The 16,757-nt window shown below is 39.5% G+C and overlaps 1 protein-coding gene across 6 annotated transcripts in view; it reads left to right on the top strand.

Moving 5' to 3' along the window:
* Nucleotides 1–16,538, top strand: part of CTBP1 (C-terminal binding protein 1) — a 172,681-nt gene extending 156,143 nt beyond the window's left edge. For 5 of the 6 annotated variants that reach the window (XM_026034224.1, XM_026034226.1, XM_026034228.1 and 2 more), the window contains 5 exons: nt 926–1,140; nt 4,917–5,047; nt 7,056–7,183; nt 10,208–10,325; nt 15,502–16,538. In XM_026034224.1, coding sequence (XP_025890009.1) covers nt 926–1,140; nt 4,917–5,047; nt 7,056–7,183; nt 10,208–10,325; nt 15,502–15,688 — 779 coding nt within the window. In that variant the 3' untranslated portion in view covers nt 15,689–16,538. The remainder of the gene's footprint in view (nt 1–925; nt 1,141–4,916; nt 5,048–7,055; nt 7,184–10,207; nt 10,326–15,501) is intronic. The other variant, XM_026034225.1, reaches the window with a different exon arrangement.
* Nucleotides 16,539–16,757: the final 219 nt, after the last annotated feature.

The following is a 16,757-nucleotide window of genomic DNA, read 5'->3' as shown; positions in this document are numbered from 1 at the left end:
TTGATATGTTTTTACCTAAAATTTGTAACAATCTAATGTGAGCATCTAGTATGAAATATTCTGATCTAGAAAATATTTTAGTCTTCACTTCAAGATATTCTTATTCACTAGATACGCTGCTAATTTTCTCTAGCAGATTTTTTTGTAGGTAGTGTATCAAAATGAAATATGGCCCTTGTAACACATGTGGCATGAAATCATGTCTGAAAAGCAGTTTCAAACATAGGTCTGAAATAATATGACTGTAAGGAAAAATGCCAAGAGAAGATCCAAGGGCAATGAGAGCACCAAATGGTGTTGCACTCCTCTCTTTTTAACCAAGTGCCATTTGATGGGCTCTATTCATGATGTAGGTATGTTTCTAAAAGCATTTTTGAAAGACGCAAGCGACTGCTTTCTCCTAGGCATTTTAATGAAATGGAAGGGAATGTTAGTTCAGGAAGGAGATCCCATGCGCTGAGAATGGTCGCGCTTCAGATTAAACAAATTATGTTTTATTGCATCCATCCATTTTTGAGGGTTAATTTTATAGCTCTTTATTGAAGCCAGCTGGTCGGCCGTGGGTCAGTGTAGGTCCTTGGCAGGGTGTGCTCCAACGCGGCCGCCTTTTCCCGCGAGCGGCCCAGCCGGCAGCGCCTCTGTTACGTGGATTACTGTGGATTACCTGACATCTTTTGGCATTGCACATCCCCATTTGCAGAAGGGGCAGACCTTTCACTCTGGGACGAAGCTATGGGAAACACTCCAGATTTAACGTTACTGCTCTTAGCAGGGATTTCAGGCGGGATGGGAGCTGCCTTCTTTTAATCCCACTGTGTGTGCTGTGCGTAACGGCATCATTGGGTGCAAGTGCTCGCAGTGGAAAGGAACAGGCCACGTAGGGCAGCCCATTTCCATAGGTTTTCACTGTGTCTCTTGTTGGCAGGGCGTGTTGGGCAAGCAGTAGCGCTACGTGCCAAAGCCTTTGGCTTCAGTGTCATTTTCTACGACCCGTACCTCTCCGACGGCATGGAGCGGGCCCTCGGGCTGCAGCGGGTGAGCACTTTGCAGGACCTGCTCTTCCACAGTGACTGTGTTACCCTGCACTGCAACTTGAACGAGCACAATCATCATCTTATTAACGACTTCACCATCAAGCAGGTAACAATGTCTGGGGGTGCCCTGCGCGCCAGTGCTGGGGGCTGACACCTTGCAGAGGTTCTTTATCTAGATGAGCTGATTCTCATTTGAAAGCAAGTTTTTTTTATCTCTGGTATTTTAAGAGCAGGCTTAACTCATATGGAAACAGTGTGTGTTTTATGTGTTTTGTTATTTTTCATGACTTTCTGTTGCTCAGAAACATTGCATTAACGGAAACAACATGTTCTTCTACATATTGTTAAGATTTAACTACGTTGCATTAATTTAAAAGTTACTTCTGTAACTTCTGGCAGCTGCTTCTCTTGCCTCTATCCCCAGGCAGCAATTCTGTCTTTCACCCTTGCTCCTCTCTCCGAGTTCCTCCCATGCGGATGAAGGACTGCGACTAAATGCCGCCCCCCTGTGCTCAGTCCTAATGCTGCAAGAGTGGTGCCCTCATTAATCACGTTTGCAGCATTGCGTTATTTGGGAAAAATAGTAGTGCTTTGGATTAGTCCTGGCATCTGCCTTATTTTTTTGTAGGTGATATTTAAGTCATTTCCTAGGCAAAATATGTGGTAACTCTTCTGATTTTGGCTAATGCAACAGGAAGATTTTTCGCCTTAAATAACTAGGTTCTAATTTCAAACCTCAATATAGATAATAGTAAAGAATATAACTTTGAAGTGTAAGAATGTGGATTTGCTCAGGAAAGAAATAGTAATGATGGGATAAATAATTAATTTTACATTTTAATGACAAGAGTCCTCTTTTGGCATAAAATCCCCGGTTGACTTCTGTGAAATAGCTCACACCTACTATTTGTGACCTTTAGTGGAACTGAAGTAATTTCCAAACATGATCCATGTTTGCGTGGGTTTGTGGTGGCAAACTCATGATATTGTATGTCTTGATTTGAGAGATGATTGTTTTGTAGACCAATCCCAATGTAAAACTAGGGTTTGGGATTGGAAAATTTTAAAAATAAGAAGTTTGGAAAAACCATAATCTGATTCCAAATGAACCCAAAGAGATTTCAGGAGGATCTTTCAGAGATCTAGCAGTGCTCCATCATTAGAGTGCACAGTGAAACTTGGCCACTGGATCCTAGGAAGTTTTCCAGTAAAATAACTGGAATGAACCTTGCAGAGTACTCACTGGACTTGTTGGGGAAACAAACAAAACCAAAGGGTTAAAAATTTCTGTTAAATCTGTACTGCAGACACTGCTCTTGCTATTTGTCACTCTTTATCTAAAAGGAAAGGTTAAAATGTTAGATGATAGTCCTTTTTTTAGGTAAAAATTTAGATAATTCAGTATGTATTCTAACAACTGATGGGAATGTTACCAAAATTTGAGAAAAAAAGAAAGAAGGAAAGAAAGAAAACCATAAAACCTATGATGGCTCCTGCTTCGATAATTTTCATAGGCCAGGTCTTCTGAACATGTAGAAAAAGAGCAAAGTAAGCTGGCAGGTGCCATAGTTGAGCTCAGCTTTTTAGAGAGTGTTGCATGCCACTTTTTGCATGTTTGTGTAATGGCCAGTTTTTAAACAAAGTGTGGAGAAGTGTGGTGCATCTCCTTTCACTAAAGTCTCATCCTGAGTTTTGTATAAATCTGAAATTCCATACCCTTAAAATTTATTTGAAATTTCAACGTCAGTCTTCTCTTTGAGTAGCTTTTGCTTTTTATTAGTCAGCATTGTGCCCAGCCATCGTGTCTGGCCCTGTAGTCCCAGAATGGCTCAGAGTTGTTTCAACCTTGTGATTATTGAGCCCATGATCACCAAGCGCTCTGAAGAGAAGCTGGGGTCATCTTCCCTTTCACAAATTTGAGAAGACGGCACTGCAATCAAATGCAGTATGCTTCTAAAGCAGTTCCATAGCTTTAATGTTCCATAGCACTGTGACAGTAGTCAGCCGTGTCACAACTGTGACATTCCCTTTCAAGATTCTCCTTTTTGAAAGGTCGTCTTCAACTGCATCCGCCCTTACCCTTTGGCGTGACTCACATGATTCGTTCCCTTTACAGTGCCTTTATGGGTCCATGTTCTGTCTGATTTGGGCTCATCTTAGAACTAGCTTTAGGGTTTTGTAGATAGTCCTGAAGATGAAAACTCAAGCAAGGTTGTTATGGATGGGCAGAAGATTCCAGTAGGGGTTCGGTTTGATTACAAATTTCGAGGTCTTCAAAGTATATATAAATAGAGTAGGCCATACTTAAACATCAAATTACCCTCCCATTTACAAAAGCACAGAAATAGAAAGTCTCTCTATAAGCTCCCACAGCCTTTATGGCATGTCCATGTAGCAGGAGTGTTTGCTGCCTGGGTGAGCCCTCCGGAGCTACTTTTCATGTGGTTCCCACAGCTAACTTTGTGTGATGCTGTGAACTTACATAGCTCAAGTACAGTGATGGTTTCCTTCTTCATGATTCCCATCAGGAACCCCTGAAGGACCCGTAGTTCTACTCCTGTTGGAAGGGAACCTAATTTGCCACACAGACCAACCGATGTTCCCTGACAACCAAGTTTGGAGATGGAGAGGGACAGGGACAGATTTAGGCTAGTGAATTGACCAATATAATACTTTTTTTTTTTTCTTATAACCTTACTGCAAGCATGTGCATTTTAATGGTTCAGTATTTCCAATGTTCTTGCATTGAAAAGAAAAAAATCTGTAGCTGACATCCTCCAAACCTCCATGTTGTTCTGACTTTGGTTTTCCAAATCAGTGCTTCAGATAAGGATCCTACTCCCATTTGCTGAATCTATGTAAATAGTTGATTTGATGTTAAAGTGTTGGGAGTTCTTATTTTTGTGGTAAAAGATGACTCTAGTAAAAGCTATGGTAAAAGTCAATTCAAAATAGAAGCTTGATCACTCATCTTCAACATGGTTCCTACTCTTTATGTATTTATTTTCGTCCTTAGAAATGTGCTGAGACCAAAACCTGTATTTGAGACACTTGATAAAAGATGCTGAAGCATTAGAATGGCTGGAAGTAGTGTATAGAAATCTCTTTTTTCCCCCTTTATTTGTACCATCTCTCTTACTTAGACGTCCACTTTGCTTTCATCTTGTGGGTATATTAGGGTATAAATTCTCACAGTTCTCCCCACTCAGTGTTACCTGCAGTGCTAATCTGCACAGTGCACAGCACAGCCTCTCTCCAGGGTACGCAGCATTCACAACCACACTCATTTTCATGCCTTTTAATTGAATAGTATAAGAATTCTTTAAACCTTTGTTTGCACAGTCTTATGGGGAGGGGGAAGCACAAATAACAACCATAAGTAAAATATAGATCTACTCTGTTTTGGTAACTGGAGGGAGAAGAGTTTGGGAATCCAAAAGCATTGCTTTATTTTCCTGATTCTTTTTATTTGCATGAAAGTTTTAGACCACAAAATATGAATGTGAGAATGTGCTGTAGTTTCTGTCTCATGCAATTTCACAGTGAAATAAAAAGGCATAAAACGATTTGTCACTTTCAAATGCACATTTGTATCTTTTGATCATGTTACTGCACAATATACGAAACAATGAGACAATGCTTCTATTAAAAGACACTATTTACAAGAAACAAAAGGTTGTTAAGTGCTGTGAAATAGCATTTTGTGTTAGAAGCATCACATTTTGTGGTACTTTCCAGTGGAAAGGGAAGACAACTGTTACAGGTTAAATCAGCTGAATAGCCTTTGTTGTAATGGATGCTTCTTTTGAGTAAAAGATAATGCCACAACGATTTTATTTCATTTATTTTTATTTCATCATTCTTGTTTTTAACTTTCCCTAGATGAGACAAGGGGCTTTCCTGGTCAACACAGCTCGAGGTGGGTTAGTAGACGAAAAAGCACTTGCACAGGCCCTGAAGGAAGGAAGGATACGAGGGGCAGCCTTAGATGTACATGAGTCAGAACCATTCAGGTGCTTTTCCTTTATTTTGTTTTTATTTTGTTCACTTTCTTAGTTTTAAGTCGTAGTGCATGATGCAATCAACAGCAACAAGTAAATGAGTTTTCCCTTCCCTTGGTAGCTAAATACTCCTTAGTAAAGCAACATGAATCTGTGCAGCACTGGACTAATGCAGATGTAGATGGAGCTTGTTCATGTGGTCAGAAGTGAGAAAAAAAAAGTGACATCCAAGATTTAATTCCTTAAAAAAGAAAAAAAAAATTAAAATCTGCTGGGCTTATTTGGCCAGAAATACTAGGGACACCAGTTCAAATTGTGGGCATGGCTTTGTGTCACACGGCTTGGAGAAGAGAGCTCTTTGTCGCTGATAAAGCTCTGGCTGCAACTAATGCTGACGCCTGAGCAGACTCTTTCAGAAGAGGACAAGGGCTCAGGTTGGATTTTGCTGGACCCTTTCCGTTGTCAACAGGGTCATAACTCTGCTGTCACTGGAGTTTTCCGAATGCCACAGGGAAAGTTCAGAGTTTGAGGCAAAAATAGACCACTCCGCTCCACAGTGGCATTGGAATTACAGTATAAACGCTCCAGTCGGGAGGAGGCCTCTGGTGTGTCTGTGAGTCCCAGCCCTGCCTTTGTAGAGCTGTCAGCATTGGCTGCCTGTCTGGGAAAAACCCCCTCTGGATTGGCAGTCTGGGCAGGGAGAGGTCTTAATTTGAGTGGAACAACCCGCCTAAGTCTCGAAAAACAACAGGTTTAGCACTTTGGGTAGGTTGAAAGACTCTCTAAAAGAGAGAGAAGTCTCTCTTGTATGAGCTGAGACAGGATGATGAAGAGAGAACTTTAAAAAAATAGCAGTAATATCCTTGAAGGTGGAAATTTTTTTATCTATTGAGACACAATGCCAATATTTAATATTATTTATAATGATCTTGCCTTCTTTTTAAACTTTTGAATGTAACCATTATTATACAATAGGGCTGGTCAAAGCTGGAGTCCCACCAGCACAAGGAGCTTTCAGCTCTTTACATGCTTCCCAATTCAGATCTCCCCGAGCAGACATTCGTACCTCTAGGAAGCCCCATTTGCTGCATGAAGATGCCATCTGCAGAGATTCAGTTGCAGGATTACAGCCACAATTTCCCTTGGCTTCAGTGCTGTGTGTCTGTCTGAAAGCAGCCTGCAGCTCTTTATTCCAGAGTTCGCTAGATGTTGTGACCTTTATTGGTCTAGAGATAAAATCTACCATTTTCTGAATTATTAGCACACTGTTGTCTTAAAATATTTGTTCCCTTGTTGTTGTAATTGACTATAAGATTATTAAAACTGAAAATAGGTAGGAGGACTAAGTTTCCACTGTTTTCAGTTTCCTTACTCTGCATGTGTGAAAGCACTTGCAAATAGACTTACTGTGTCCTCTGAAACTCAATCCATCAGGTAAATTTTCTTATTTTTATAGAGTTTCTGTGCTGCAGCAGGAGTGAAAAACTAGTCTATAATGACAGAAAAACATAACTGAGTATCAAAAATTTTTGGTGATGCTCATGGACACACTTCTTACTGAGAAATAATTATAACTGTTTAACTAAATGTCATTTTGATAGTGATCCTTCAGAAAGCAAAGATTTGTTTGCTAATGAAATATAACTGTGGTGTAATGGACCATCTAAAGTGGCATTCTGAATTGATTTGGGTCTGGCTTTATGCATCTCTGCAGCAGAATTGGAGTGGAAGTGGCTGTAGTTAGCAAAACAAGTGCATTGGACAGAAGCTCACGTTGCTACTAGTACTGCTTTTCTTAGGTGCTTTGGAGTCTATAAAAGACATTTTGAGCCTATGTTACTTTTATTATACCTTAAGTAGCATACTAAATTAACTGACAATTAAAACCAGATCCAACAAAAGGAGTATTGGTACAATCCTTTTCTGTTGAAATTATCCTGAATGTATGTACAAATCCCTGTGGATCCCCCTCCCCCAAATATTGTTTTGTCATTTGATCTTGTTTTAAATTTTCATTTAGCTTTAGTCAGGGCCCCTTGAAGGATGCCCCAAACCTGATCTGTACCCCACATGCAGCCTGGTACAGTGAGCAAGCCTCGATTGAGATGCGGGAGGAAGCAGCGCGGGAGATCCGGAGGGCGATCACAGGTACTCACACACACTGCTCCTTCCTTTACTGTTCCGGTCACTTTGACACACAGTTTTATCTTCACAGTCGGAAGAAGTTGAAAATGGCCAAAATCTCATTTTCTTTACCACTTCTGCTCTTACAAAGTCAAAGGCAGCAAATACAGCCAAGTCTGTTCCCATCACAGGACTGTGCCCAAAATTTGGAGTGTTGGTTGCAATTATGAAAAGAAGTCAGGTAATGGAAAAAGCAGTATTTTCCATATAACAGAAACATACTAATTAAAAAAAAAAAAGCCACCTTGTGCCAGAAATAGCTGGTGTCTGGTATCTTTTATAACTTTCCTTACAGCTTTGCCTCCTCAAAATTGCCATGGGCAGTGCTGTTTCTTTTATATTTTTTTCTTATAATTCAGCTACTGTTTTCCAAAGCTTGTCCAAATCTGATTTAAGAAATTATCTGGGATTTCACTGTTTTAAGGTTGTGGTTTTAAGACAGTAATATTCAGAGATGAAACTTAAAAGTTTACGTAGTTCTTGGTGCTTCTCTTCATTGCTGCAACTGACTCTTAATTCAAAACAAAGTTTTCAGTTCTTTGTTGGGAGGTTCTCTGTTTTAGAAGATGTTTCTCTAAAGCATTGCTAAAGAAGTCTGACTTTTTAAAGGGTGAAGTCTCTTTGTTGTATAACTGCCATGTAATTGTGAACTGTTTACAAAAGAAAAAACCGTTATGTCTTGAACACGCAATGCTAATAAATAAAACGCAAAGTGTGGGCCATTTGGCTTTGATTTGAATCCCTTGTAGCCTAAAATAAAAGGAGGAATTTTCATACTGGAAAATGACTCATTAAGCACTAGTGTTCTCTCTTTAGTAGAACTTTGCAGTTTTCCCCTTGGCAATATAGACTGGATGCTTTACAGACATGAAGGGCCATCTCTGTCACCTTGGGGGTGGTTTGGTGCCAACACGTTGCTGTGCTGTACAAAAAGCTCTAGCAGGAACCTTTCCCAAATCCTTGCCCTAGAGAGAGTAGACAATTTAGTTTCATTTATAGCCTGGGCAAAAAGAAGATGACTCGGAGTCTGGATGGTGATAAAAGGCACCTCTGAAATTTGAATTGCCCTTTACAGGCCTGTTTCTCTCCATTTGAGAGGTAATCCAAGGAATCTGAGCATCCTGTGACTCAAACTGGTTTTTGCTCCCCCAAAACTGTAAAAGTGCCTTCATGAAGCCGTTGCAGAACTGCCAAACGCTCCCAAATAGCTCTAGGAAAGATTGCCCACACCACCCCACCGTACCTACTTGGGGAATGATTGATGTGCCAGTACAATTTAATAGTCCAAGATCTGGAAACTGAGTAAGTCTCAACTATATGGAGCTGGTTTTAGGAGAAGGGTTGTGCAGTAGCCCACACACATGTGCATGGAAAGACAGACCTGCTTTCTTAGAGTGGGCGATGGTGCTATCAGAGTTCTGAATCATTGATTTGTATTAAAGCTGTCATCGCTTCAGTGTTTGCACGTGGTTTTTAGTAAGATCAAACTGAGGCCAGCACTAGGGAGGTGAGAAAGACATCGGATTGCAGGGGAACAAATGCAGGAAAGATACAGGAAGTGTGGGATGAAACTGGAGCTGTGAGCACCAGAGGGGGAACAGAAAAGAGAAGGGGTGCGGAGGGAGAAACTAATTGGAAAAAGGTGTACAGTAAAGGAGTGCATGCTTGAGTAATATGACTACCTTCTGAAGATTAAGATGTTAAGATGTTTTGCTGTGGAAAAGACTGCCAATGGGGTTCTGCTGTGTAGAATGGAAATAAGAGAAGATTAAATATCAGGACGTTCAAAGTATTAAATAAACATGACCGCTGAAAACAGTTCGGGAAGAGAAGGGAGGGAGAGCGTGGCAAGTGAAAAGATCATTATGAAATATGTTTACAATAAAGCAATATTTTATGAGAGAAGACTAGTGGAACATTCCTTGCAGAGATTAGCAAAGTGAAGACTGAGAGGGGCAGGAAGACATGATTGCAATCGAACAATTCCTGAGGAGGATAAACACCAGAAAAAGAAAGGTACTATGTAAATTAGAGAGCGATTTTGGCAACATATTAAATGGATATAGTTTAAGGCTAAAATACATGAGAGTTTCCAATCAGGAGAGCAGTGGGAATTCCCTGATCCTGGGACGTGGACCTTGTCTTGTGTGATTTTGGAGCCAAGAAACCCTTTCAAATTCTGCATAGGGTGTAAGTTCAGGTGACCTAAAAGATATAGGATCTAGTTGATCCCCCATTGAATTCGGTGGAAATACTCTAGTTGCCCTAAAGGAAACACGGATGCTCTCCATTTTCGCCAGGACTGGACATAGTATCATGGCAGACAGAGGCTTGTCCAGTATGTTTGGAATTGGATTGATGGATTTTCCAGCATGTGTGTCTCAAAACTAAAATTGTGCTGTAGGGTTTGGATAATACTTAGTAAAGTTAGTTAAGAAATAAAGAAGGAGATTTTCATTTTTGCTTAGAGAAGAAAGAAATGGTTGAGGATTTAGACGTGACAGTAAATAAATTTAAAGAGCAATTGAGATAAAGAAGTATAAGATCCAAGAGGTCAGGATAAAAATCTCAGTCGTACTTGTATTATCTCAGATTTTCCAGGCACCTTTTATTGTTACTGTTATTATTACTATTATACTTTGTGGGAAAAAAAAGGAGAAGAGTGAAATTAAAGACAGAGGAATCGGTTAGCTGTATATTCGAGCTTTAGCTTCTTGGAGAGCATGAATCTTAGTGATTGTGTTTTTATTCAGATCATGGTTATCAAAGATTATTAAAGAGTGACAGAGAAGTAAAAACTATGCAAAGCATTTTAAGTATTAGTGGCCAACTCCCAGATGAAAGGGAAACAGCACTAAAAATGAGCTGATACTGTGATTTTATGTACTGTTTCTGTATGCAAATGTTTATAACTATTTTAATGTGCAATGAGTTCATAGAGCTTATGTTTTTTTCATTTCCCCTTCCTTTTCCCTCGCTTCATCCTAGGTCGTATTCCAGACAGTCTGAAAAACTGTGTTAACAAAGATCATTTGACTGCAGCTACGCATTGGGCCAGCATGGATCCCGGGGTGGTTCATCCAGAGCTTAACGGTGCTGCATACAGGTAAGCAAGCTGCACCTGCAAAAGCAATAGCCTCTTAGTTCAGAGGTAAGTAGCCCAGCATAAAGAAAAGACCTTCCTGTTAATAAATGAACTGCTTTTGGACTAGGCCCCAAGTATATAGCTTTTATAGTTGTTGCCTTCAGGAGAAAAATCTTCCTTTGATGCTTTCTGATATCAGTCACACAGTGTGTCAGTAAGTTTCCTTTCTTTATCTTTTTTTGTGGTTAATAATAATGATACCTGAACAATGTTTTCATATATATTCCAATAAAGTATGTTGGTCATCTGCAGAAAGTGCAGTAGAAGTTTATGTTCTTTTTATTGAAGGTAATGATAGTTGCCTACAGAAAGATGTAGAGTAATAATAAACCACTGTTATGTGTTTGGTGGCCTTCAGACACATGAGAGAACATAAAACTCAGTAATGAATACAGTGAAATAGCGTGTGGCAATTATGAAAATATATTTAAAGTAGTATTTTCTAAGTTTTACACGCAATGTTAAAAATGTTCTTTATAAAGCATTTGAGGGACTTAATGTATTCATCAACTGTAAAAGCAGTCAGTTTTTTCACTGATCAGTCAAGTATGTGTATTCCTTAATTACTTTATTTACTCAATAATCTGCCCTTTTATTCCTAGCAGCTGCCCTAGCAGCACGTTTTTCCTAGCAGTCAGCTTCACGTCATTTTTATTTATGAAAATAACATCTGTAATTTTATCTTCAAGTATGGAATTTTCTCCATAAGTAGGATGAAAGTGGCTGAGAAAGCTGTGAGCTGGCGATTGAAGGGAGTGCCTTGAGGGAAGGGACAGTGCATTACTGTCACTATTTCTCTTTTTTCTCTTAATTCTTTAATTTTTCTCCTAATTTTCATGTTTCTCATAATTCTCTGTCTTTTTTCTCCTAATGCTTTCATTCTCAGTCTTCATACATCTTTCTTTTCTTTGTCCTTCTACAGGAGGACTCTCTCATACTTTTAATGGATGTAGGAATTCTTGCCTACATCTTCTTCCATCTGCGAACCCAGCTGTGCTGTGCTGGGAAGTGAAGGAAAGCTCTAATGCCATAAAAAGTTCCAGCACTTTTGTCAGAAAGTAGTGGGGAGCTGATAGTGGGGAGAGTCACCACCCTTTGCCACAGCCTCCTTACCAGTAGCTCTAAGAGCATTAAAGAAAAAGGCCAGCTTTGATTTGATCAGCTCAAGATGTTTGCTTATGGCAAAAGTATCAATAGCCCTAAGTATCTAGAGGGCTGGATTTTGTTTACTTAAATGAGAAGTTGAAACACATACTCTTGTCCACGCAGCATGTGGCTTTATTGACTTGAATTTGGGTTACTGAGGGTGCAGCTGAACGCTGTTGGGACTTGGAAGGGCAGGGGTTTCTGAACTGGGAGTAAAATTGTGACTGTGGCAAGGCAGTCGAGAGCAGGGTTGTGTGCCCAAATATAAAATGCATTTTTTTCTTGTTTTGAGGGTCACATTCTCTCAAAATGCTAGTTTAGGAATATTTGTGGAGTTAGATTTTTTTTTTTTTTTGCAAGCTAAAGACATATATTTCATTTTAGCAATTTAAATATGGAACCGAATGCCTTTTTAGACATTGTTTCAGTTACCTTTTCAGTAGAGAAAATTAATTCCGAGCTAGATTTTGACTTTACAACGTTTTTCAAATGCAAAATTAAACTCAGCAATTTCCAAAGAGAATGTAGCATTACACCACAAACACACAAAGCTTCTGTTTGGAAGGGTAGTGGAACAGTGTTTGAGCACTGGTGAGAGCAGTTGTTACTTCTGTGCAATATAAAACGTATGGAACTTGAAGCGGAGATTTCATGAAAGAATCAATTTCAGAAGTAGGGCTTGCATGTGCTAAATGCCTTTCTGTCTTAACTATAGAATTTGAAGTGATTTTTCAAAACAAATTTATCTGTCTTCTTTTTGCGCTACAAGATTATATTCTGAACTCTCACAGGAAGTGCAGTGTTTCAGATGTGCTAATAGCTGTATCATCTTCATGTAATTGTGTTAGGAGATAAGACCTGGGATAATAATTTATATGTTAAAAAATGCAAATAGCTCTCTTGGTGAACTAAAACTAACAATTCTGTATATATCATTTACATGAATTTTGATGAAGGACAGAACGCCTAAATTATCAGATGTTATCACAAGCAAAGAACTCTTGAGCATTCATCAGCAGATATAATCCAGATCGTCTGAATATCATTGTGTTCTGTGGAAAACAAAACCATTTGCTATGCAAAATGCAAGACACCGTATCAACAGAAAAGGTCAAGCAAGCAGGATGCATCCCTTGAGTAAAGATTAATGTATTCCTGAGAAGGAGCTGTGTGTAATAGCCTTGGTGAAGCAGCACTGCATGTGCTGCTTATGTATTTTTAACTGTGTACTTGGTACTGAGCTGCCTGTTAGGTAAACACGCTGCCATTTCCTATGCCACAGAGTCAGCTTAGAGGCTGGTGCTTTGGCATAGTGAAAGTTGACAGCTGCTAAATGGTAATTATGCAATTTACAGAAATGTTGACGTGTCTTTCTGCCTCCTAACGGGTACAAAATGAGATTATCCGGGTACCTGAGAGGTACTTGGAGGAGAGTAGAATCCATATATTCAGATAATGGCAGCCATTCACAAATTATTTCATATTAAGGTATTTGATTAGTGATTTTCTGACTCTTCCTGGTATCTAAGATACTGCACTTGTCTAAATTGTAAGCTCTTTGAGATAGGTTGAGTTTGAGGTGCTTCTGCAGTATGAATAGTAATAAATGTGGGAGACTGACATGGAAATTAAAGTTCCCTTAAATCATGGTGAAGAGGGATACTGTGATTTTCTTATAAACTGATACTTAATGGGAGAGAAAGAGTATGAAGGGGAAGAGGAGATGATCTGGTCTCTTGCTTTGCTATGCCAAAAAGTTAATTTTACTTAGCAAATATTTTGACTGCTGCCAGGGATGGGGGATTGAGAGCAACTTTATGAAGTGCTGGAGGAAATGTGTTTGATGATTAAGAGCAGGTGAAGAAATAAGTAGCGACATAAAGGAACGTTAGGTAGAATGGAAATGCCCATATAGAAGCTGTGGAATTTGTGTCCTCCTTGCAGAGATCAGATTTCAACAACGCAGGTGATTAGTGGTGACAAAAATATCAAAAGAGCAAAATAGGGGTAGGAGATGAGAGATGTCATGGAAAATGCAATTTCTGCAGAGGGGATGTTACCACTATTTTGGCTATTGTAACTCCACAGGACAACTAAACCAATTGTTGGATGTTGCCAGAAATCTTCAGGAAGCAAATTTCTCATGAAAAGTGCTAATCCCAGCTGGAAAAGTTACCACCTTATGTTGTAACTAAAAGATCATTCCTTATATACGAAGAGGGTGTCCAGAGTCAAATCCGAGTCACAGATGTTCAGGCTGAACCGCTTACTCTGCTTATAGCTGTTAGTGCCCTGCTCTGACATCAGCCATTTTCAAGAGGGGAGACTCTGAAAAATATTGTTAGGAACTGGAGATTCCTTGTTAGAAACAGTTGCTATGTGCAAAATGCTCTCTTTTAAAAAAACAGAAATTTTAGTCATTTCCTGTTTTGTGTATTTTTTTTTCCACCAAAAACCCAGAGTAACAGATAAGCTGTTTCAAAAGCAGATTTGAACAAATATAACAATACCCAATTAGACAATATTCATTGGAATTAAAGCAAATTTGATTAATGAGATTCAAATTGAAGTACTGAAACAAGCAACTAATTCCGTTAGTGACTGCAAATTAATTTTAAGGCGCTCCTCTGGAGAAGAAATTAGTAGGAAACCCCATAAATATGTGAGAGTTCCTTAGATCTTACCTTGAGAACAAAGATTTTGGCTACAGATTGAGTGACCTTCCACATGTCAGTTATTCATCTCACATCACAGTCAGTGTTTCTGTGTAGCACTGCAGGATCATTGGGTTGACATGGGGTGTCTCATCTTCAGGGCATTTGTAAAAGGCAATTCCTGTCATTCGTCTATGATGGAAGCCCCCCCAAAAAACAAACAAAAAAGACACACAAAAAAGCAAATAAACATGTTTTCATGCTGCTTTTCTATGAATTTCCGTGCTGTTCTAGATAAATTCTATTCTGATTTTCTCTCTGCTTGAGGGAACTTGGGATGAGCAGCGCAGACACGCGCTCCTTTAGAAAAGCTGCTATGGAAATGGTGTGAAATTCCCTGAGGCATTCAGTGTGGGACCCTCTGGTGACCAGAAAATCAGCTGCCGAATATTGTGACACTTGAAGAAGCTTGACTAGACTACAAGTGTGTTTCCTCCTGCTTAATTTTAAGTAAATAATAGGGTGGCGAATGCCACAGTGAGGGAGTAGTAGTCATGTGTCTTCAGACCTGTGAAATGGATGACACTCTTGCTAGGTTATTGGAGTAAGGAAAATGCAGACAAAGAGAACAGGATGGGTATACTGAATCACATGGTGATTTTCCTAAATTTCTGAAATATTTGGGCTTTGACATTAATCTCAGAAGAGTAACAAGTCCTTTAAAACCCATGCACAGTTGCTTGTATTTGTATCTTTTTTAGCAGTCTGCCCAAAGGGTTGGTTCTCCATGTAACGGGCACTGATCCTCATTTAGTACTCTGGCAATTTTGGAGTGGAAAAAGCTACTCAGTTGTAATAGGCTTGAATTTGTCATCTGAAGAGTATATATAGATGTAGTTATCCTTTCAGGGGACTGCAAGATTGTTCTAAAGAAATATTTTTTTCAAACAAGGACAGAATTTCCTGAAAGAGGAAGAAAGAGGAAAAAAAATCCCAAACGGTAAAATGAGGAGAAGTGGTGGAGGGCAAATACTTGTGCAGCCCTGACGTGAATTACTTCTTGTGGAGGTAGCTCAGGATCATGTTTCCAGAGAGGAGCAGAACTTCCAGGTTGCTCCGGTTGCTATGCTAGTGAACAGATTTATGCTATTAGATCTGGAGAGAAAAGAAGAGCAAAGCTCTAGTTTTCATTTGGATAGAACACAGCATCCATCGCTGTATCTGGTCTCTCCTCCTGAGCCATGCTAACACATCTGGTCCCGAAACGCAGAGGGTGGCCCTGGGACTCTCCCGGCGCCGCCGCTCGCTCCTAACGCGCGCTCTCCTCCTTCTCCCAGCAGGTATCCCCCCGGCGTGGTCAGCGTGGCGCCCACCGGCCTGCCGGCCGCCGTCGAAGGAATCGTCCCCAACCCCATGTCTTTATCCCACGGCCTCCCCGCTGTCGCCCACCCGCCCCACGCTCCTTCCCCCGGCCAAACTGTCAAACCAGAAGCCGATAGAGACCACCCGAGCGACCAATTGTAGCCCAAGAAAACAGCATTCCCAGCAGTGCGGAGGTGTCAACTTCAGCGTGTGGAAAACAAAGCAAAACCCTGGATTTTGATCAAAGGCAAAACCATGAACTTACGGGAGGAGACGACTATTGCTTTAGAAACTGGTCCAATATACAGTATGAAAGGAAAAGGTGGGAGACAAAAAGAAGATTTGGAAACATTTTTTCCTCCATATAAATTGTAGTTTGTCCCTGTCCAGTGGACTGATTTCACTGTTTCTGTGTCCTATGGGTTCTTTGTTAAGCAAGAGAAGTTAGTAGTTAATTATATCATGAATGTACTTGTCTGTGTACAGTTTTTAGAACATTAAAAAGGGTTTGTTTGCTTAGCTGTCAACAAGGAAAAACATAAGGGAGGCATTCAGCAAACCAATTTTGAGATTAAAAATCCTTTCTTTTATATTTTAAAACATGCCCCAAAATGAGGCAGTTGGCAGACTTCTCAGGACAATGAATTTTTCCCATTTTTCTTTCTACGCCACACAGTGCATTGTTTTTTCTACCTGCTTGTCTTATTTTTTAGAATAATTTAGTAAACAAAAGAAAAGAACAGTTTCTCCTGATTTTGGCATGAATTCCCTTATTTCAAAATGAAGACAACCTTGCAAAGAGATTTTGAGGAAAAAAAAAAAAGGTTTTGTATAAACGAGCATTGTGCTTTTTGTCACCAGTTAAAGTATATATTATTGGTGGTATGCGAAAAAGGCACTAGACTACTGAAAAGTAGCAGCATTTCATTGCCTACATTGATTCCTTCCTGGTAATGTGGTAGGCTAGCAATATTTTTGGTTAAAATCATGTTTGTGACTGTAACCATTTGTATGAATTATTTTAAAGAAATAAAAATCCCAGACAAATATCATATGTGTAAAAATTTTTATTTCTAGTAACTGTTTATTCAACTTTTATTAGGTTTCTTAGCTGTAATTTTTAAACAGATGCTGTCAAGTATTTCATTTCTAGCTTTATTTTGCTCTCTGTTGTTTGTAATACCGTCTTGGAAGCTTGAAAAATAATAATAAAAAAAAAATTCTTTCCATA

The sequence above is a fragment of the Nothoprocta perdicaria genome, unplaced genomic scaffold (assembly GCF_003342845.1).
Source record: "Nothoprocta perdicaria isolate Ctin4 unplaced genomic scaffold, notPer1 scaffold_14, whole genome shotgun sequence".
NCBI lineage: Eukaryota > Metazoa > Chordata > Aves > Tinamiformes > Tinamidae > Nothoprocta > Nothoprocta perdicaria.
Note: the sequence above shows the minus strand (reverse complement) of the source record. Positions and strands in the feature narration are given on the sequence as shown.